The sequence below is a fragment of the Odontesthes bonariensis genome, chromosome 16, assembly GCF_027942865.1.
Source record: "Odontesthes bonariensis isolate fOdoBon6 chromosome 16, fOdoBon6.hap1, whole genome shotgun sequence".
Lineage (NCBI taxonomy): Eukaryota > Metazoa > Chordata > Actinopteri > Atheriniformes > Atherinopsidae > Odontesthes > Odontesthes bonariensis.
The window spans coordinates 11,782,378-11,803,667 of NC_134521.1; the positions used below are offsets into that span (position 1 = coordinate 11,782,378).

The window sequence follows — 21,290 nt, forward strand, 5'->3', positions numbered from 1 at the left end:
GCACCTCTTCTTGCTGGACTGGTGATATATATTATTGCAGAAATAGTGAGGTTGTACAAACACCTCTGGGTGCTGTTGAAGTGAGGGGGTCACAGGAAGAGAAGTGATAGAGTACCAGATTATTGCATAATTTTATGGAATTAAAATTGAACCCCCTTTTCACATATTATTAGAGATTTTTTTTCATAAAACTCATATGACAAATCTCCATAATTACTTCCAATAATGCAACAAATAGCCTATTAATATTTTCCTGTCCAAAGGAAAAGTAGATGCACATAAACAATACATTCATATTACTCCAGTCATTTTCCTACCAAGAGCCTATTTTTCATTGTCCACATCTATTAACTGAAATATTTTGTAAACAATCCTGGCATGAAGCTATTCATGTTTCATGCTGCTTTTCAGATTTTCCATACACCACATACCTCCTCTCAAATGCTCAGTACCTTGAGAAAATCAAACCCACACCCCAGCCATGATCGACCTGTGTTATCGATCATTATAGCCTCAAATTTAGTTTAACAAGAAAACTGATTACTCAGGCAGTGAACAGGTTTTATGCACCCCTAGTAAATGCTGCACTTCAGGGATTGCAAATAGGGGTAATGCGGTGGTGCGCCAGTTATTGAAAGCCAGGCTTTACGAAAAAAGAAAAAAAAAACACCCTGCAAGGCAATATCTTGGGAAAAGGAACCCCACTCTGATCTATCGGGTAACTCCCTTTAATTTTCCCGTGATGCACCGCGCTGTTTTCTGGCAGTAATATTCGACATTATCTTTAGAAAGTTAACGTATAAACATCAACGGGTTTGCTATTGAGATTTTGGTTTAACTGACGAGTGGTCTAGACATTAATCAAAGTTGGCTAACGTTAGCTATAACTGCTAAAACAGATCTGGAGGAGTCGTTGTAACCTGTAACTAAGGTAACGGCAGATGACGTGACTCGCGGGAGAATAAACTTTCGACTGACTATACTCGGTGATAATCAGTAACATGGCCAAACACAACTTCGGAAAGGAAAGGCTTATAGTACCCACTGATTTCATGTCCCCAGCACTTTCAAGTAAGTTACTTGTTGTATAGTAACTGCACTTTTGTTTGCTGTGTTTTCGCCTTGTAACTTAATGTTGACTTCAAAAGTACGCTTAAGATAACGTAACACTTTAACCTTTTTTAACTAAACTGCATCTTGTGTTAACTAATAATCAACAGATATTGGAGGGTAACGTTTATCTATGTAACTTTAATGAAAGTTCAGTTACATAAAGTTTTACTATGGAACAACAGGAACCTTGTTAATGCATGCTAACACATAAACATCATTTCCTGTTACTCAGGTAACATTAAGGGGAACCTTGTGCCTCCGTCGCATTTTGCATCAAGTACCCAATCTACTGGAGCACACAGAGTTGTTCAGACCACAGTGACAGCTCCACCCATCTCCTGGATAAACCCAGTATTAACATCAGCACCATCAGGAGAGCCCAGCCCCGCCAACCCATGGCTCGCCATCACTCAGGCTCAACAGGAAATCTTGGAGCTGAGGACAGAAAATCAGAGGATCATGATGTTACAAGGAGAGAGCATAAGAGGAAAGACTACTGAAGGTCACCGTAAAGACCTCAGAATGAGGTATATCCACCAGAAATCTTCTTTGACCAATAATGCTGTTATTGTTGATGAGTTATGTTGCATTATGGGTATATTAACAGCTCATTTTACTCAAATGTAGATCTACAGAAAAAAGTGAGCAGTGGTCCAGACAGGAGTCAGAGTGGCGGCTTGAGGCAGAGAAGCACAAGGCTGAAGCCGAAAGATTGAAGGGGCAGGTTGAGGCCCTTAAGGAAACTGCTGACGGGTATAGGGAAGAAATAAGACACAAAGACATAACGCTGAGCAGGTACCAGATTGGCTCGTGTCATTTTGTTGTCAAATCATTTAATGGTTTGGTCTTACTTTGTCATTATTGTTGAAGCAATACATATTTTTGAATAAACTTAACTTGGGATAACCTTTGTGCAACAGACACAGCCATGAGTTGGAAGTGCTGCAAGGTGAACTATCAAAGGCTAAGACTGAGCTAAGCCAAATCAGAAAGGAGCTCAGTCTCAGTAGTGCGCAGAAGGAGAAAATAAGCACACAGGTAATGATGTTTACTGACATCTGATTTTAACACTTGCATTGACAATTATAACCTGAGACTTTCTTGCATCTTGTAGCTAATTTTGGTTGTTTGTAGTCTAGTGTTGTGGTGTTTCAAATTGTTTTCAGTCACATTTAATTATAACAAACCTCACTATAATTTGTTTTTTAAAAGATAAAGATTGTTCCGTGTTTAATATTTCTGTCTGTTGCAGCTTATAAAATTGAAAGCAGAGTCTGGTGAGGAAATAATAAAGCTGAGGAGAGAGATAGAGAGGAGTAAAGAGGAGTACGGGGAGCTTGCCCTTAAGGGTGAAATGAGCAGGTTGCAGGCTGAAGAGGAGGCCAAACAGCAGGCTCGCAGACTGTTGGAACAGCTCGAGGAAATGAGGAAGAAACAGGAGGTGCAGGTATGTGATGCAGTCTTTAAGAGGAAATATAAACCATCATGAACCATTTTATACACAGATTATGGTGAGCTCCCTGCTGATGGTAAAGCAAGTGAAGTGAGACATTCACCCTGGGGATCAATAAGGTATTACCTTATTATTTGTCTCTATTCTAAATTGGTCCTCGTTTGCCTCTCCTCACTTTCAGCTGCAACAGATAAACGTGTACCATTGTATCGAGTCTGACGCAGCAAGAAATACAAACGGTGAACTACAGGACAGACTTCAATTAATGGCCTCAGACGTGCTGCAGCTAAAAAGCACCCTGCTAGAGGTATCCACAGAGAGAGATGGCCTGAGAGAGCATTTAAGGTGCCATGTTCAATCTAAAACTTAAGAAAGCGAAGCATCTAGCTTAAGATTGACTGATTTTCTTTACTTTTTAAAAAAATGACTTCTTTAATTTTGATAATGTGGTTTATTTTTCAGCCAAATGGGACAAGCCTTTGAAACACAATCTGCAACAGTGCACAGTCTCAGAATTTACATCGGCCAGCTTGCCCCGGAGAAAGGAGAGAAGGAACGATTAAATGAAGCCGTTGAGGTCGAGACAATATAAACTTTTCTGATCGAATTAACGTACTGTGAAATTATTGCATGGGGCTTTAATCTTTGTTTCTTTTTCACACGTCTGAAGGAAGAAGAAATGAGAAACAAATTCACCACATTATTATGTGCATTTCTCTGTTCCAATTTTGTTCATTTTGCAGAGGCTGAACAAAGAGAAAGCATCTCTTCAGACGGCTGCTGAGCTTTTAACAGTCAGGCTTCACTCTGCAAATGAGATACTCGCCCTCCAAGAGGAGAAAATGGTGAAGGGGGTGAGTATTTTTTCTTAGCAATGCAGGACGGAAGGAAGGCTTTGCACATATCAGATGCTGAGCACTTGAGACTCCCTGTAGGTTGAATAACCGATTTTCATTTGCAGACCAACCAACTGTAACGTTTTAAAGAGTAGTCTTACCTTGAAAATCTGTAGAAAAAGGCCTAAAAAGAGTCCACTCAGCCGATTCTTTTTAATTGCAGTCTATACTGGGTTTAACCCCGAGAAGGGAAGAATGTCAGATAAGTTGGCAAAGCCTTAAATAATTCAGTTGGCTGGATGCTTCATCTGAGGTGCTCTGTTAAAAAAATGTGTTGATACAGAATTACTCTGCAGGTGTCTTTTGTTTGCATCTTACTTAGTTTGGAAAAATCTTGGCAAAAGCTCAATATCCATCATTATAGTAGCAAATAGCTTTATTTCAGCTTTACACTCTGAGATGTGGTAAAGTTTTTATGAAGAGCCCTTCAGAGTGAAGTTTTGCAATGATTTGTTATATGCAGTAGTTAGATGTTTAGAGTCCTGTAAATCATTGTGTCATGAAGAAGCAGCCTGATCGGTCCTAGATTCATTCTACGATATTAAACATTTGCATTAAAACACACAGAGTCATAAAGAGCTATTATCTGATGCAAGGAAAACTCCTGAAACAGATGATTTGACCCCCACAGTATCCTGATTTTAAAAATCTCACATTTGTACTGTTGGCTCTGCAGGCGACAGCTTCATCTTTGCATTTAAATTGTGAGGTTGTTCGCCCAGGAGTGTTGCCCTAGGATCCACTCACAGTGCACTGTGTCATTGTGAATGTCACCAAACCTGCTCTGAAACGGTCACCAGCGAGCGCGACTGAGTGCAGTAGCAAAATTGCAATATGTGTTCATGTAGATTACATCACCAATCAGAGCAGAAAAAGAATGCACTCAGTCAAACACGTATATGTAATTTCCAGTCGCAGCAAATGAAAGGTGTGCGGCTTTTCACATAAACTAAAGTACCAGACACGGCAAACAAAAAATGGTAAACTATGAATATGTAATTTCCCATCACAGAAAGGCACACTCAAAGGTTCAGTCACGTGTAAAGTGCCAGTAATGGAAGTTTCCTGCTGTATATAGTATATATGCTAGCAGTTTTTAGGTAGTTGGATGCAAATATGTGTCATAATAAGTCTACCATATAGCCAAAATAAGGATGTGCTTGCTGGATAAAATACAACATCAAAAGAGACGTGTTAGAATCCTAAAGCCCTATACTTTGAAATAACCCTTCACAAAGCTGCAGGCAACAGTTAAAGCACAGAGATGTCAATCTGGGATATCCTTAAATGACCTTTTGGTGAAACAAACTCTTAAAGGCGGGGTAGGGGATCTTTTTCTGGAACATTTTTTTACATATTGCTTGAAATACTCTTCACACCCCCATTGCAACCAATTAATTAAAAGTTTTGACACAAATATGAAATTTTTTAGTGGCCTCTAGAACGTACAATCTAGGAAAAACACTATCCAATCATTGTGAACGGACCGTTCACAATGATTGGATTCTGATGCCGTCTATCAAACTGCAATCTGCTCCCCCCTCCCCCTCCTTCCCCCTGTGCGCGTACCCTGCTCCGTGAACGAATTGCGCATCCAGAAGCTTGGCAGGAAGCTAAACTAGAGCCAGCTTGGCTAGCACCTAGCATTATTAAACGTATAGTTAGCATAAACTAAATACTAAATACGGCAACGATCGATGCTTGCTGTCAGAACAGCGCTCGTGCACCTCCGTGCTCGTTCATGTACTCTAGAGGCGTGCCTTCGGGGGGAAAGTGAAGAAAAGGGTTGGGACTTTTTACCTGTGTATTTTCAAAATGCAGCTTCGCTGGACTCAAAATCCAGGATCTCCTACCCTACCTTTAACTGCAGCCTATATGTTATTGTTCAGAAACAGACTTTCAGTCGAATTCTTCTTCTATTTATCAAGGAAAATAAATATGTAGGAAAATAAACTCACCTACTGCTTGTTAATCTGGTGGCAGATTTACAAATGTTCTGAACCTATTGTTTTATTTACAATAGCACATACAACTTAAAAAAGTGTGAGCTCATCATGAATTTGATGTCTTTAAAAATTGACGCAGGTCCATGTTTACCACTGCGGCCTCTCCTCTTCTTTTAAAAACAGTACTGGAAACTCAGGAGACCGGTTGCTGCAACTTTGGGAGAGGAATGCTGTCCTTTCTAGTCTGATATCGGGCGCTGTCTGCCCAACACTCCGGGGTCATCTTTATCTTATTTTGCATTTCAGGATGCACCAAATTTTTTTCAATTGGTGAAAGGTCTGAACTGCAGGCGGAGCCGTCCATCACCTGGACTCTTCTGCTGTGAAGCCATGCTGCTGTGGTAGATGCAGTATGAAGTTTAGCATTGTTGTGCTGCCTTCAGTCTCTCTGAATCCTTTGATGATATGATGGACTATAGATAGAATAGAATAGAAAAATACTTTATTCATTGAAATTAGTCTGGTAGCTCAAAAAATTATTAATATTTTACAATGATTGTATATTAACAACAACAATAATAATACCAATTCTAATAAAAATACTACTACTAACTACTAATAATAATACTAATAATAATAATAATAAATGACTAAATAAATCAATCAATCAATCAATTTGAGAAGAACTCAGCAGTCACTGTTAAAAAGCCTTATGGCTGTGGGAACAAAGGACCTCCTGAACCTCTCAGTCCTGCAGCGCAGAGAGATGAGCCTCTCACTGCAGCTGCTCCTCTGTCCTGCCAGGATGCTGTGGAGAGGATGTTTATTGTTCTCCAAAACAGAATACAATTTTCTCCTCATCCGTTGCTCCACCACAGCACTGAGAGGGTCCAGCCTTCTGCCTACAACAGAACCAGCCTTTTTCACCAGTTTTCATCAGATGATGGAATATTCTGCTGAATGTACTGCACAATTTTGCACTGAGGAACAATGGGCCTCATGCAAGAACATTTTCGTATTTTTATTCTATATTTCTCTCACTTCTTTCGTAAGAAGGTCTCGTACGAACACGCCACGTCAGATTCAACAAACGCTCTTAACTTCGGAAAAAGTGTGTAAACGACTTGCGTAAATGATGAATGAATTGGCATCAAGGCGCAAAAAGAACAACTTTACGGGCTCTGAGATTGAAGTTCTGCTTTCAGAGATCCAAAAAGGAAAATCTGTCATTTTTAGCAGTGTCAGCAGTGGAATTACGGGACCTGCTAAAGCGAAGAAATGGGAAGCAATTAGGAGTGCTGTTAATTCTGTGTCACCTGTAGTTTGTAATGTCACCGAAATAAAGAAGAAATGGTTTGATATGAAAATGGCTTAAAAATAAAAAGGTCTTGCCATGGGCAGGCGCTCGATGACTGCAACTAAAGCCGTGCAATCAGTTGTTGCCTCATCATAATGGCACTTTGATGGGGCGGTTAATGAGGGGGGTCTTCTGGCACCACACCTTCTGGTCTGCCTGGGCTGGTTCAGGCAGTAGGAGACCCTTGTTCATGGCAATATTGTGCAAATCTGGCATGCCTTCTCTGGGCTATAGAGCAGTTTTCCCCCCGCTGTATGGAGACACACCCACCTGGCCTTCAGCTCAGTGCGCTCCACAACGGAACGGGTGCTTTGATGCGTATATGTGTGCAGTCTAGTGCTCTGATTATGTTTGGTAGTCCAGCCACGGGATGAAAGTCCCTCTTAATTTGTACTTGTTGGACAGCGGTGTATGGGAATTTGATGTATCATGGGTGATAAACTGATGAGAGCTTTGATGACCAAGGGGAGCGCACGACTCACAGAGGACTGGGACACACCCGATCTGTCTCCAATCTCCCTCTGAAAGGTTCCACTGGCCAAAAATCCAAGGGTGGTGAGGACCTGTACGTGTGGTGGAACTGGGCTTGGTCGGCGTGTTTCTCTCTGGAGTTGTGGCTCTAGCAAGCTGCATATTTGCAGCAGCACAGTCCTTGGCAATCTTAATCGCGATGTCGCGAGCACACATGCGCTAAGGCATCCAAAAGTAGCAAGTCAGCCGCTGGTTACGCTTCCCATTGACCTTATTATATACAGTCAAATTAACCTTCAACTAGTGCATAATTTAAGTCAAACAGAATAATGTCAGCATCATTATGGGGTATAATGTATATATTTATTTATGTTTGCTTCAAAGTGATTAAATATACAATCCATTAGTCACGCAAACTTGATTGGAATGAGAGCAGACTATTTTACAAAACTCCTACGACAGCTCTGGATCACTCGTAAATTCTGTTCGTACCTGAAAGAAAACGTAAAATACGAAAAGATTGGTGAATGCGCCAATTCTCTTAAATCACTCGAACGCACGACTTAAAGGCATGGTTGGTAATCCTGTTCAGAAACACATTTTGTAATACTGGGTGAAATGGTCCGTGTATCCTGAGAGAAATCTATACAAGATGTATTTAGAAAAAGGGACGAAAATAATCAGACCTCTGTGGCAGCTGCAGGACTGAGAAAAAGCTGACCAATCCGAGATCAGCGTCCCGCTGATCTTGGATTGGAGGCCTACAAAAAACCAATCAGATGCCTCTGCTTTCTGCCTACGCCCCCCTCTGTCGGCTCCCTGCTCCGTGCGCACGCGGTTCTACCACAGCCCTTTTACAGACAGCCGTTCCACTTCCTATTCGCCCCATTATAAAAAATTTGGCTGCAGTTCAGTTGATTTTCTCTGGGGCTGCTGGCGAGCGAGTGCAGAATGACCATTTTCCATAGGGCTGGCGCTAATAACTCAAAAAATGTCCCCGCTAGCGGTTGAAACCTGAAAATATTACTGTGATTTCTGACAGAGGGATGTGGATTTTTATCGAAAGTACAATAACCTGGGAGTTATAGCTTTCTGTTTTCTTACAGGTCTGGCATTTGCGAGTCAGTATCCGCTAGCATCTAGCTAACGGAATCTGAAGAACGCACGGCTGATTACGACCGGCTGCTTTACGACCGGCTGCTTTACGGCACTCGTCCACTGTGCCAGAGTGCTAACCTGGTGCCGCTAACAATAACCAAAGCTAAGCTTTGGATGAAGCACTGACGGAATGGGGGGGGGTGGAGCTTAGAGGAGGGGACACTTTCGAATCTTGCTAGCTCTCTTGCTAGCTCTCTTGCTAGCTCTCTTGCTAGCTCTCTTGCTAGCTCTCTTGCTAGCTCTCTAGGATTACCTACCATAGCTTTAAGAACAAATGTGTGCGTACGAAGGGTTGTTGCATGAGGCGCATTGTTCTGAGGATTGAACGCAGTAACCTCCGTCCACCTTCTGAGAGACGGCTCCTCTTTTTACACCCACTTGTTTCTTTTTTCGTTACATTTACTTTTCTAGCTTTTTGTTGCCCCATTACTTTCTGCATTTGATATGTTTTCTTTGTTCAGTTGTGAATAAGATATTGCTTCATTAGATTTGGAAGTAATTGCGTCCTGTATTTTTGTTGCTCGGTGTCTCAACTTTTCTGGAAGTACCTCTGTGTAAATGTCTCTTCTGGGTCTTCGAGCCTAAACTGACAGAAGAGTAACACAGGATCAAGATAGATGCATTTTCAGAGCAATAATACAGAGAGTCCCAGTGATGGGTTTTCAAGGAATTAAAAGGGGCCTTTAGACTGTTTATTTGTATTTCAATTGCCCTCTAAAATTTTTAAAGACTGGTCTAATTAGTCCATTGATGTGCGAATAAACAAGGCCTCTCCTTGCTGTTCTGTGTCAGCATTTCAGGTTTCTCTGTAGCATAAAGTCTCACAAGTGTGGCCTTCCTGCAGGATTGTGCTGAAGTGTGTACTTTTTTTCCTTTATTCACTCTTTTGTTCTCACAACCCACCCATCACTCTCCCCTTTAGCTCTCAAGCCTGCTCAACCAGCACTAAACACTTTGACCTCTCTGTTTTTGCCCCACTGGTTTAACTGGGCATAAATAGCTCCGTTTGAATGTTGGCTTTACAGATGGTAAGAAAAACCCAACAGGATATAGTAGAGGTTGACTGAGAAACTGCCTGAAATGAAAGGCTTGGGAGTATGTGACCAATTACAAAAGTTAAGTGCTTAAAGCCTGAAAGTAACAATAGCCGCTTTCAGACTGTAGGAACCTTTGGCAGTTCTAATAACCTTTTAATCCGCGGGGCCGTTTTCTCCTGTGTTCGGACATACAGAACTCGGGGCTTTCTCCCTCAGTTCCTATAACCATTTAGCTCCTTCTCCGAGGTCGGGTCTTTTCATGGTTCTATAGAACACATCTGACGGAGGTGTGTGGTGGTTGGTAGCTACACCCCATGTCATGCTATCACGGCTGAAATGTTTCCTCATAGACACAGACAGAACCGGCGCGTGTTTAATAAGTTAAACTTACACTGGTCTCCTTTGTCTGCAGCGCTCTGCTCTCCTTTCTTCCTTCATGAAATGAAAAACTATCGTCTCCTGACTCTCTCTGTGAGCTCTTCCAGCCTCGATATTAGACGCCTGATGTGATCGTCCATGAGTAATATCACCATCATGCAGACCATGAACACGGTGGCCTCCCCGCTCTCCATGTTAGCTTCTTGGTGGTATTTTTTCTTCTCTCCTTACTTTTACCGGGTTTTGTTTTGTTTTGTTTTATTGTTGAATGTGGCGCTAAACGGCTAACATAACACGTCACTGACGCGGACGGCTGCGCGCGGCGCATCAGTCCCGACCTGGTCCCGACTCATGTGCGAATGCAGACTAAAACAGAGGGACAGTTATCAGAAGGAAATTCGAGTAGGACAGTTCTGATAACTGCGTTCTTAGAACGGCTCTGTCCGAAAGCGGCTATTGCTGTCAAAAGCGCCACCTCCTGATTGAGGCCATTTCTAGGGGGCAAATACTTCCCTGGTACTTTGCTTAGTCCCTAGTACCAGCAATGGAAACATAGGAGGTCTGGAACTATATTCATCCAAAGACCCATAATCTCTGGGTAATTTGTCAGTAATCAAAATGCTGTTTAAAATTCTTGGGGCATCCTCCATTATACCTTGAAAGATTGTACACAAATGTGCCACAGGGAATTGATACATGAACATTTTGAATAAGATTAAATATATTCATCTCATTACATCGGAAAACATTTCATCTAGTCTTTTGGTATGCAAAATATTTGTACAGTTCTGTACTTCTGGGAAAACAGGAGAATTGGTGCTTATTTTTCAGTTCATTTAATTAGTTTTGGAAATGTATAACAACTCAACACGCATTGAGAGCATTTGCTAAAGAGATTTACGTTTTTTATGTGTCTTACATTTGTGTGATTTAACAGGCATCAAAAGACCCACTTGTGAGGAATGGCTCTAAGGGCCTTCAGGTGCTTCAGCTGTGGAGAGAGAAAGTGTTCAAGTTATGCGTCCAGCTCCGTTCGAAGGACATCGAGATAAGAGCGGAGAAGGAAATACTTCGTTCTGAGGTATGAAAACACTCATCTCTTGTAAGACCATGGTACCGGCACATATAATGCATTTGAAACGGTTTCAGATCTAAGACTGTACTGTTGTGGATCTTAGGTGAGATCCATGGAGCAGCTGCTTCAGCAGGAGCAGCACCGGGCCAGTGTGCTCCAACACAGCCTGCATGACAGGGTGGCTGAGCTGGAGCTGGAGAGAGTGGAAAAGGAGGTTAGCACCGGAGCAACTGATGCGGTAAAGATGCATACAGTAAATGATGCTAACTGCATGAACGAATGTCTGTTTTTCCTTCCAGACGTTGAAACAGAACTTGGCCAAGATTCACCATGAGTATGCTGAGCTGAAGTCACAGAGCAAGAAAGCCGAGGCCAATGTTTTAACCCTAACCGCGGCTGTGCAAAGGTAAAATGATTTCCGTTGAATATTTAATATTGTTTGGACAGTAATTAACTACAGATGATACCTTTGCCTTACAGGTTCAGTCAGGAATTTGAAAGTAAGGTGGCAGAAGTGGATGCAGCGAAAGCGAGGCTCAGCACTTTAATCCAGAGGCTTTCCTTTGCTAAAAGAAGAGTGGAGACGATCCAAGGTACAGACGCACTGGAGGTGCAGGCAGTATAGCTTGTAAAGAATGTACATCCTGGTCTTTTTTTTTGTTGCTTTGTTTTCCAGGTTTGGTCATGAGGAGGGCAGCTCTGCAGAAAATTGAGCTGTTCTGTAAACAGACCGAGCAGAATAATGACAGGTACCCTTCAGGTTTTATCATTCTTAATTAGAGTTTTACGGGGCTAGAAAGTCGGTGATGGGGCTGATTGTATGCATCTATGACAGTTTGACAGCCAAGTGAAGTATCATAGGTATATTAAACAGTACTGTGCAAAAGTCTTGAGCCACCCTTCATTTCTTTACATATTTCTAGAAAAATGGGAAATAAGTGTAGTGATTTGTACACTTCTCAGCTTTCTGTCATTTCTTTAAGCAGTCTTCAGGAATAGTTCTCCAGGGTTCTTGAAGGACATCCCAAAGCTCTTCTTTGGATGTTTGTTCCGTTCTCTCTTAACATTATCCCACACTGCTTCACTAATGTTGAGGTCCGGGCTCTGGGGAGGATTCATCCCTCCCATCAGACCTGTTGCCACTGATTTTCAGTTCTCTTCTTGTGCCATTTGGCATCTTTCAGCATGTCATTCCTCTTTCCCTTCTTTAAAAAAGACCTCTTGTTGACAGCCACCCTTCACAATGGAGGTTATTTCCGATGAGGCTTCCGTGAACTTGATGGATCAGCTGAAGGTCAGACGCATCTCTCAAATTATGTGTCTTTGCTGGATTTTTTCCCTTATTTCAACACTTTCTTATTCTGTTCATCTGCTGTAGATAGTTTTTCAGGCCTGCCACTTCTTTTTTTTCCACTTTCCTCATGCATTTCCAGGACACGCTGCACACCAAGCTGAGATATGCCAAGTTTTTGACTAATGGCTCTTTTAGAATCACCTTGTTAGAGCAAAAATGCCATTTTATGCCTTTGAAACTGTGCTGTCTTTGTACATCCATTGAGTTAGGTGCCTTTTTTTATGCTTGAGTGATTCAGAATTTCTTGTTAAGTAACTTAACAAACAAAAAAACCCCACATTTCTCTGAAAATCAGTGAAAAAGAAGTTAACAAAAAACCTTTATAAGTATTGATAGTGACTGCTCAAGAGCACTTTAAAAGATTAGAAGAAAGTCTGCCGCCTTAAAAAATGAGGGGTGGCTTGAGACCTTTCCACTGTACGGTTGTTCATGTCTAAAGTCACTTTCAGGGTCTCCTTCTTTCTTTATTGTACAATATAAAGATGGCTCTCAGCTTGCATGTTTTCGTTTTTGTTGTCCTGCAGCATCCCGAACCTTCAGATGGAGCACAGCTTGGTGTGTGAGGAGAGAGACAGACTCACTCAAGAGCTCAAGAGAACCCCAGAGCTCATCGAGAAAGCTCTGGCTGATCTGAAAGAACAATGTGAGGCCACTTACAGATGTCAACTCCATAATGCGTTGTCTGGTTTTCTTTTATGTATTATCGTTGTGACAAGTGTGTGTGACTCGTTTTACCTTGTACATCACCCGTAGATGAGAGTAAAGTTAGGCAGCAGCAGCAGGAGATGGAGCAGGGCTGTGTGGCAGTCAAGCTGGCTGCAGCCGGAAGAGAGGAGGCTCAGGAGAAGTTGCTGCAGATCCAAGCCCAGCTGGAAGAGAGCAACGTCAGCCTGGAGAGACTCGGCTGTGAACTGCTCCGTCAGCAAGAGCACAGTGAGCAGGGTGAGACAATCAGCTGCTCCTGAGCTGCACAACTGCCTTTTTCAGAGAGGTCCTGAGGTCACTCCCATTAGATCTGGAGCTTTATATGACTCTTTGTTCAGTGAGAGTTACTGAGATTCCCCTGACAAGTTAACCCAAACTAAGTTTAAGATTCAACCTGATTGGAAAATAGCTTTAAAACTGCATTAAACTCTTAACCCTCCTGTTTCATCTTGCATATTGTCATTCACCACAAAATGTGTTAATACCTGAGTTTTCCCTCTTCACTTTTTTTTTCTCCAGTGAACAATTTAAGACAATGTCCAATACAAAAATATGAAAAATAACATAACCCATTCAACTAATTAGCACATGTAGGGCAGTATGCAAGTGCACAGCCTTTGCAGGTATATTTCTTACATCTGCAGCACACAGTATGTGTTTTACAGTCCCTCTTTTGAGGGCAGAACTGACTTCCTCTTACTTGCACCAGGTGAGGAAGTGGCTGTGGTAGCTGGATCCTCAGGTTGATCAGGAGCTCCTGCACTCTGAATAGCTTTCACAACTGCTGCTGAGGCTTCTGTGCGGGGGACATGCTTCCTTCTTTCAATGAGTGGAGTTACAAGTGCCTTTCCTAGCTGCTCCAGGAACACCCTCCTCTTGTTCTGCTTACGAGACATCCAGGTTGGGTTGATCTCTCTCCAAATCACAAAGGCATTGTAGGAGGAAACATCAATGATGTTGTGGAAGATGACCAGGGGCCAGCGGGCAGTCATTCTTCTGCAGCTGTATGTTCCAATCACCTTATCTAGGTTGCCCACTCCTCCTTTGTTGCGGTTGTAGTCTAGGATGATGATTGGCTTCCTGTCCTCACGATTGCTAATGTCACCGTCTGTGTGCAGTGTGCTCAGAAGAACTACATTCTTGTTTTTCTTTGGGAGGTAGGAAACTAGAGTGGTGGTGGGCATGAAGGCAAACTTTGAGGAGAAGACCTCTCTCTCCTTTGACGCAAGCAGTGCAGGTGGGAGCTCAGGCTTGTTCTTTCGAACTGTACCAACCATGGTGATCTTCCTCTTCAGGAGCTGCTGTCCGAGGTCATAAGAGGTGAAGAAATTGTCACATGTCACATTGTGACCCCTCAGTCCCTCTGTCACATCAAGCACAACTCACATCCCCTGGTTCTTCTCTGGGCATCCACTGGTCGGCTTCCCAGTATAGACTTGCATTTTTCGAGCATAGCTTGATTTGGCATCGCAAGCCACCCATGACTTGATCCCATATTTTGCTGGCTTGCTGGGCCAAACCCTCTAGATTTGTCATCTCCAGGATTATTTTTTCTAATGCTGGTGTGATAAACAGGTAGAATGTAGAGACAATGTCATGGGCATGAGAAACGGCATACCTTATGGGTCCTGGGGTCATCTTTATGACGTTTTGTTCTGCATGCCTGCCGTGTTGGTCATATGCTGCTGAAGACCATGTTATTTTTCCATTTTTTGAAAGGAAAGTCTCTCTTTCAGCTTCAGGGTTTCTTCTTCTTCTGAAGATGATTCATCATGCTCTGGGTTGTATTCCTCCCCATCTTCTTCTTCGGATACATCCTCCACTTCCTCTTTTGAATCAGAGTTGTCTTGCTGGACATCTGAGAAAATCAGCTCTACAGCCTCTTCAATGTTATAACGCACACTCATGGCTTCAGCACAGACAGAATTCGGGGTCCTGTTATCTGCAACACCTTTATAACCTCTGGAAATAAACGGGTGGTATTCTGCAGTCTGAGATTTGCCTTGTTTACTTCTGCTACTGATTGATCTGAGACACAACTAAAACATTGTAACATTCTGTGGTTTGTAAATAACTCTGTGACCTTGATTTCAACTCTATTTGCCTCACGGGTCATTTTGAGCCGAAGACCACCTTTGTACATTTTTTTGTACAGCTTACATGGATATGTGAATAAAAGCAACATTTCACTTTTTCTACTGTTGGGGCCAATCTAGGAAAAGTCATAAAATTTCAAGTTAAAAAAATAGCATTTAGTGGTTTTTTTGGGGGGGGGTTTAACACAATGACGGGTCATTTTGACCCGAAGACAACAGGAGGGTTAAGATGTGTTCAGGCCTCTAAGTATAACCTAAAACAGGGCCTGCCATTATTCCTCCTGTTCATACTGTGTACTTTGTTGCCTTTCACTCACTGAAAGTGCTGAACGTGGGATCTGCAGGTGCATCTAATGGCTGGAAGAAAATGGAAGAAAAGACCATTAAATCCTGCACTCATAAAAGCACTCCGACATTTTTATGAGCATTTAGTTGAACTGATCCTTTTTTTTCTTGACTGTTGGGAACAGAGGAATTATTGTCACTTTTTAAGTTAACCACCATGTTTCTAAGCTCTCGCCATTTCCATTCCAAGCGGCTGGTACAGAGTAACATTACAACTCATTGTTTTTATTATAATTATGCTCCCTAAATGAAGTTAAATACAGTATTCTCTATCTTTTAAGCTCTGATTTGATTCCCATCATATGTTGAGTGAGAACTTTGCTCATTCACTGTTAAATAATCTAGACCTCTCTATTTTCTATTGTCCCTTAAATGATGCAGACATCACAATGACACTTGATTTAATTTCCTTTAAGTGGTAAGTTTTAAATGACTTCACTGTATTCTTCCACTTGTTCTACGTTGCAGTCGCCGGAATCATCCAATCTCAGCACACAGAGTTATAAGAAGACATTGATTGTTGAGTTTCGGAAATAAAGATGATAATGTCAGAGGTTTGTAGCTGTCAAACTGGTTCACAGTGGGAAACCTGTGGAGCCGGTGTACGAGTGTGACTGATTGACAAGCAGGCATGTGGTGATCCGCACCGGCTAAAACAGCAATCTGGGGATGAGTGGAGGAAGATTTGCAGATGATGTGCTGCTGAGCTGATGAGTTGAAGGAAAGCAGGCAGGTGTGCAGGTTGAGCAGCAGTAAGGGAGCTGGTTTAGTTGGAGGATGCCACATCCACAACAGAGACGCTCACACAGGTTACTGAACACAAGTCACATGGAGAGGGAAATGCAGAAAATACAAGCTGGAGGCTTCAATGTGATTTTTAAAAATACTTTAAAGTGCTTTCCTCCGGGCTTCTTGCTGTGTTTTATGCACCTATAGTAAAATACAGTCTAACCTTTAAAGTGTCTTTGTTCTGTTCTTTCAGCCCTGCAAGAGAGAGTGTCTGAAATTGAAGACCGGTGTGCTGAGAAACTGAGAGAGATGGAGGTTCAGGTCAATACAGCCAGGAGAGAGCACACCAAAGCAGGTATTGGGATCAGCACTGTGCTGCCTCAGGCCACAACAGCTTAACATGGGGGAGTAAAGTCATATCTTTAATGCAGGCGGCGATTTAATACGCTTGGATTTGTTCAGACAGTATATAGCGGCATGATATAACAGCATGTCCCTGTGGCTTATGGTTGGTCTGCATTGTCTGTTTCAGTTATGACTTTGCGGCAGTTTCAGAGAGAAGCACGGAAACAAGACGAAATGAAAGACACTCAACATTTGGAGAGTGCACATGCAAAGCACAACGTCCTGAAAAAGCAACCGAAGGAGCCGGAGAAGGAAACAAACTTTCTTCCTGTGAGATAGTTTTTAAAACAAAAATAAATTTGGGTCCATTTTAGTTTCTGTGTTCTAACGTGAGCCTGTTCCAGGTGACGGGAACAGAAAAAGGACAAAGGAGAGAGTTTACACAGGCTCACACAACAGCTCTACAAAACGCTGCTGCCTCTGGTAATCAACAGAAACCCTCAGAGAGGACGTGCTCTGCAGGAGCAGCACTGCACCTTCCTCCAGGTGGGGATAAATGTCCTAATTCTGCATGTTTGACCCCTTTTTTTTTTAAATTTTTTAGTTTGGTTAATTGCAAACATTTCCACAGATATTCCTGATCTAACTGAGCCACCTGCCTGTATCCTCACAGAGAGACTGCTGTGTGTTTTGGAGGAACTCGGCACGCTCAGTGCTGCAGTGGTTAACAGCTCTGAGGACTCTGCGGAGGATGAGGGACAGGGTGATGGCGTGAGACCGTCATCAGACAGCCTGCAGAGCTAATACCTGGAGATGAGTCACTGAAGCCAAGCCAACGCACATTTAAAGGGGAAATATTATGGAAAACACTGTTTTTTCTGTGATTGAGAACATATATTTAGGTGTCTGAAGCCAACTCAAAAACTCAGAGAAAAGGCGATCCTGGCATTTTGTCTCAGGACCCGTATGAACATCACACCACTTTGTTTTCTGGTTACCTCCACCTTGCTTCACCTTCAGATGATGCTTCATTCACTGGACCTCAGAAGTGGGAAGTTGAAACTCTTTTTCTCCTGTTTATTGCTTTGCTTTTAACATTAAATCTCATCACAAGTTAAATAGTTCACATAAAAGAGCTAATATAATGCTCTTACGGCACTTTGTTCAATGTTTTATATCTTATCCCTTAAATCCTTGAGTAAATCTGACTTCTAATTGGGGTTGTTTCATTTTTGTCCAGTTAGAAGTTAGAAATTCCATTTTCACATCTTCTTATGAATGCACCATCAATAAAGCAGTTTAAAAAACAAGTCGTGTAGATGAGCTTTTTGTAAGCAGACATCACTGGATGCGTGTGCAGCCAGGGGGCAAAAACGCTTCTTTAACAAACATAGATCTTATTGTTGAATGAAATCTCAACCGTGAAACTCTATTTCATAGTTCACAGCTTCATAAAGACTTGTGGAAAATGTACATTTCTGACCGATCTTACCTGGTTGCTGATGTTCTGCTCTCCCTGTTTGACAATGTCAGGGCTCAGTAGGTGAAAACATTCATGACGAGGCTACTTTACAACCTGCCACATTTAACTGAATTACCACATACTGTAAAACAGCTGGATTAGTCTTAGACAGTGGCTTTAACTGATTTACTGTCATGATCAAATATACTGAGAAATGACCAGATCCCAACACACCTCATGACAACAAACAGTCATTTCCTAAAGACTGACTGCATGGCCAGATACACATATGATAAACTCACATGCATGCATATCATTAGATGTACATGATTCATTTCTGTGGGCTCTGCAGAGGCGTTGCTGCCTTTAAGACTCGCTGCACCACAGTGAATCTGTTCCCTTTCTGGCCTGGATCCACAAGATATATGATCCCATCATAGTATTTGGACCATTTTCCAACCGTTTGTTATTATTATTACTGTTTTTTTGGGGTGTGATAGGTATATTTAACTCTTGTTGTTGTCTCTGTTTAGAAGCTTTGTCTCTGCCAACAAACCAGGATTAGCACTGCTGTTTGCCCCCTCCTTTCACACACACTTCTGTAATGAATTTAAACAGAAAACTGTCTACAAGCAGCGGCTCTTAGTGTCGGTCACTAAACACTTAAGCAAATCAACGGGGAAGTACAGAGTTTATAAATGTCCCACCAGCCCATCGTTCTGCAGTGCCTGTTTTAACAGTTTGGGCGGATCAATGCGTGCCTCCTGAAAAGAAGGATCAGTTTGTCCGTTCACGGTCCAGTTGCACACGGAGGAAATATAAGTGTTTGAGAGTAAAGTTGCCAGTCAGTGTGATGTGTGGTCCCTCATACTGTAATATCATGCTCCAAGGGTTATGAAGTACTACGGGTCTCAAAAGAGACTGACCCTCAGGGGGAAAGGGGCGGAGTGGAGTGGGTCACACTATGCCCTAAAATGATCCGCTTGAATAAAGGTGTATATAACTGGAAGAAAAAGGAGTTGCTGTGGTGTCTCTCTGTGTTATTTTGACCAAAGCATGTCAGAAATTGAATGAAGACCTCAGGAAATGGCGTCAGCTTGTGGGGAAAGGGCATAATCTCTGTTATTCCCACAAAGTGGACTGCATCGATGCCTCAGAAAACATTCAGCTATCAGGTAAACATTTTACTAAAGTTTAATCTCAAGGTTATTGGGGGTAGAAATGTATGTTATGTCCATGTGAAATATATCAGAAAGGTTCCCTGTATTGTTTAGTATTTCTTTTCTTTTTAAGTGAAACTTGTAATAAAGTATTTTCTATATTGATCATTTTGTTGCGTGTAGCAAAAAGTTTAACATCTATATTTGAGATTAAGTTGTCTTTTTAGATTCAATTGAACCATAATAATGCAGAAAGAATGTAAACACGAGCTCCCCAGACTTCGTTTTGCTGGTTTTAAAGTGACTTTCTCTTTAGTTCATGAACAGTTTAAGATTTCATAACACCAATAACCATTATTTTCTATTTGAAACTCCTTTATAGAGCAGTCATAAAATTGATGATGATAAACACCAAGATGAACCAGATAATTGTGCTATTCGTCATGTTGTCATGAGTTCTAATAAATTTAGTAGCAGTTCAAAGTTTCAAGCCTCTAGGTAAAACCACCCAACGGAGAAGCACGGGAGAGTGAAAACACTAATAACACCTTGACTTTTCTGCTTAAAGATAATTTGCAGGGACACTCTCATAGCTGGAGAGGTGATTAATCATTCCAGAGTATGGATGTATCAGCTTTAAAGTTTTGAAAAATAATGATTGAACTTTGTGTATCTTTGGTGCAGGAGTTCAGGATATGATGTCAAATCAACTTTATGTAATTAATGTCACAATGAAGGAACTGCATATAAAGTCAGCTGATTATCATTTTAATCTTCTATTATGTTCAGTCTTCTTTCTTTGATCAGTGGTTATTATTTTAATGTGTACTTAATATTATATCAAGCAAGCACCTTTATACGTTAGTCTCAGAAGCCGTATCATGAATATCAGTCGAAATAATCCTGCGTTTTGCTGGTGTTTGTTCCTGGAGGTTTGACGCACTCGGGCCGCGTGTCCTCCAGTGCTTCTTACAACCAGCAGAGGGCAGTGCTGCCAAAGCTGAGAGCTGCAGATGCAGAGCTCAGACATTTTTGAGGACAGTTCCCACTATTGAAGACAATGAAAAACAATAAGATTCATTCGGGGGGGAAACTTTCACAACTGCATAAAGTGCACATCCTAATTCGAATGTACATGTGCATGTAAGGAAAAGGATTCCTCTGTCAAGCAGGTCTTAATTCTTGTGAAAAACTTTTAGGATGATGCTGCAGCAGTGGAGCTCTGCCCTTGTGTTGCATTAAACAGCCTGGAGAAATAGATTTATGGGTGAGGTTATTGACACATTTTATCTGGCATGTGAAATAATGCAAGTGACCTGAACAAACAGGTGATGGGGAATTTGCAGTGATATCACCTCTGACCTTAAAGCAGCTCTGCGACACTGGCTCCAGTGACTCGTATGCCGTTATCGATATATTGCAAAGCATTGTTGTGCGCCTTACTGTGCATGAGGCTCTGAGGCCGTTACTGTGTTGTCACAGTGCCTGTCATTGAGTCCTCTTTCCATCGCATGGACATTGCATTGCAGAGAGCCTTTTGCTGAATGATTCGTGTTCATATTATTGCTAAATGTTGTATGAAATATTAATGATGTATTGCAAAGAAACTGATGGTTATCTTGGGACAATAAAAGATTCATGTTGCTGACCCTGCTGAGAAATGACCACTGTCCTACGGCAAGATTGTGCTCCATTAATATTTAGGGCACAAACACAGGGCACCGTCCACGGACTTTGGCTTTTCTCCGTCAGCGTCAGGTTTTCTTTCCGTGCTCCTTATTAGTAATCCATGTTTTCCACATTGCTAGCTAACGTTTGCCAAAGTCAGACTCTGTGTTTTAAGTATTGTGAAAGCCAACAATTGGACAGCCTGCAATACGCTCTGTCACACTTTTTCAAATGTCCCTAAAGAAGAGTCCTCTTGGGGACAGTCCTCAATCAAGTTTGTCTCATCCAGTTACTGGAAAAAGATGGAATTTTTTACCACTTTATATTCTCTCAGGGACATTGAAACCATTCCTTAAATATGTAAAATGGAGCATCCTGCTTCTATCCTTCCTATTTTCTACCACAAATATATAATTACTCTTAAAATCTGAACAATAACGTCTGCTTTACTGTTAAATGATGACTACACATCCTATTCAGATGTATTAAAAAAGATACCCATGACACAGTATCTTAATTAGTTGTCTTGTCAATTTCTTTGA

General features: G+C 41.8%; 1 protein-coding gene across 2 annotated transcripts; it reads left to right on the forward strand.

Moving 5' to 3' along the window:
* The first annotated feature begins 745 nt into the window (after positions 1–745).
* Positions 746–17,768, forward strand: cchcr1 (coiled-coil alpha-helical rod protein 1). 2 transcript variants are annotated; one of them, XM_075487899.1, is made up of 19 exons: positions 746–1,071; positions 1,346–1,640; positions 1,741–1,908; positions 2,034–2,151; positions 2,366–2,560; positions 2,748–2,911; positions 3,029–3,143; positions 3,310–3,420; positions 10,747–10,890; positions 10,988–11,098; positions 11,184–11,290; positions 11,365–11,477; positions 11,561–11,633; positions 12,763–12,881; positions 12,992–13,180; positions 16,367–16,468; positions 16,646–16,788; positions 16,863–17,004; positions 17,090–17,768. In XM_075487899.1, the coding sequence occupies exons 1-19, from the start codon at positions 1,002–1,004 to the stop codon at positions 17,260–17,262; spliced, it is 2,652 nt and encodes an 883-aa protein (XP_075344014.1). In that variant the 5' UTR covers positions 746–1,001; the 3' UTR covers positions 17,263–17,768. The 2 variants fall into 2 exon arrangements, with proteins under 2 accessions (XP_075344014.1, XP_075344015.1); XM_075487900.1 differs by having other exon boundaries at positions 17,132–17,768.
* Positions 17,769–21,290: the final 3,522 nt, after the last annotated feature.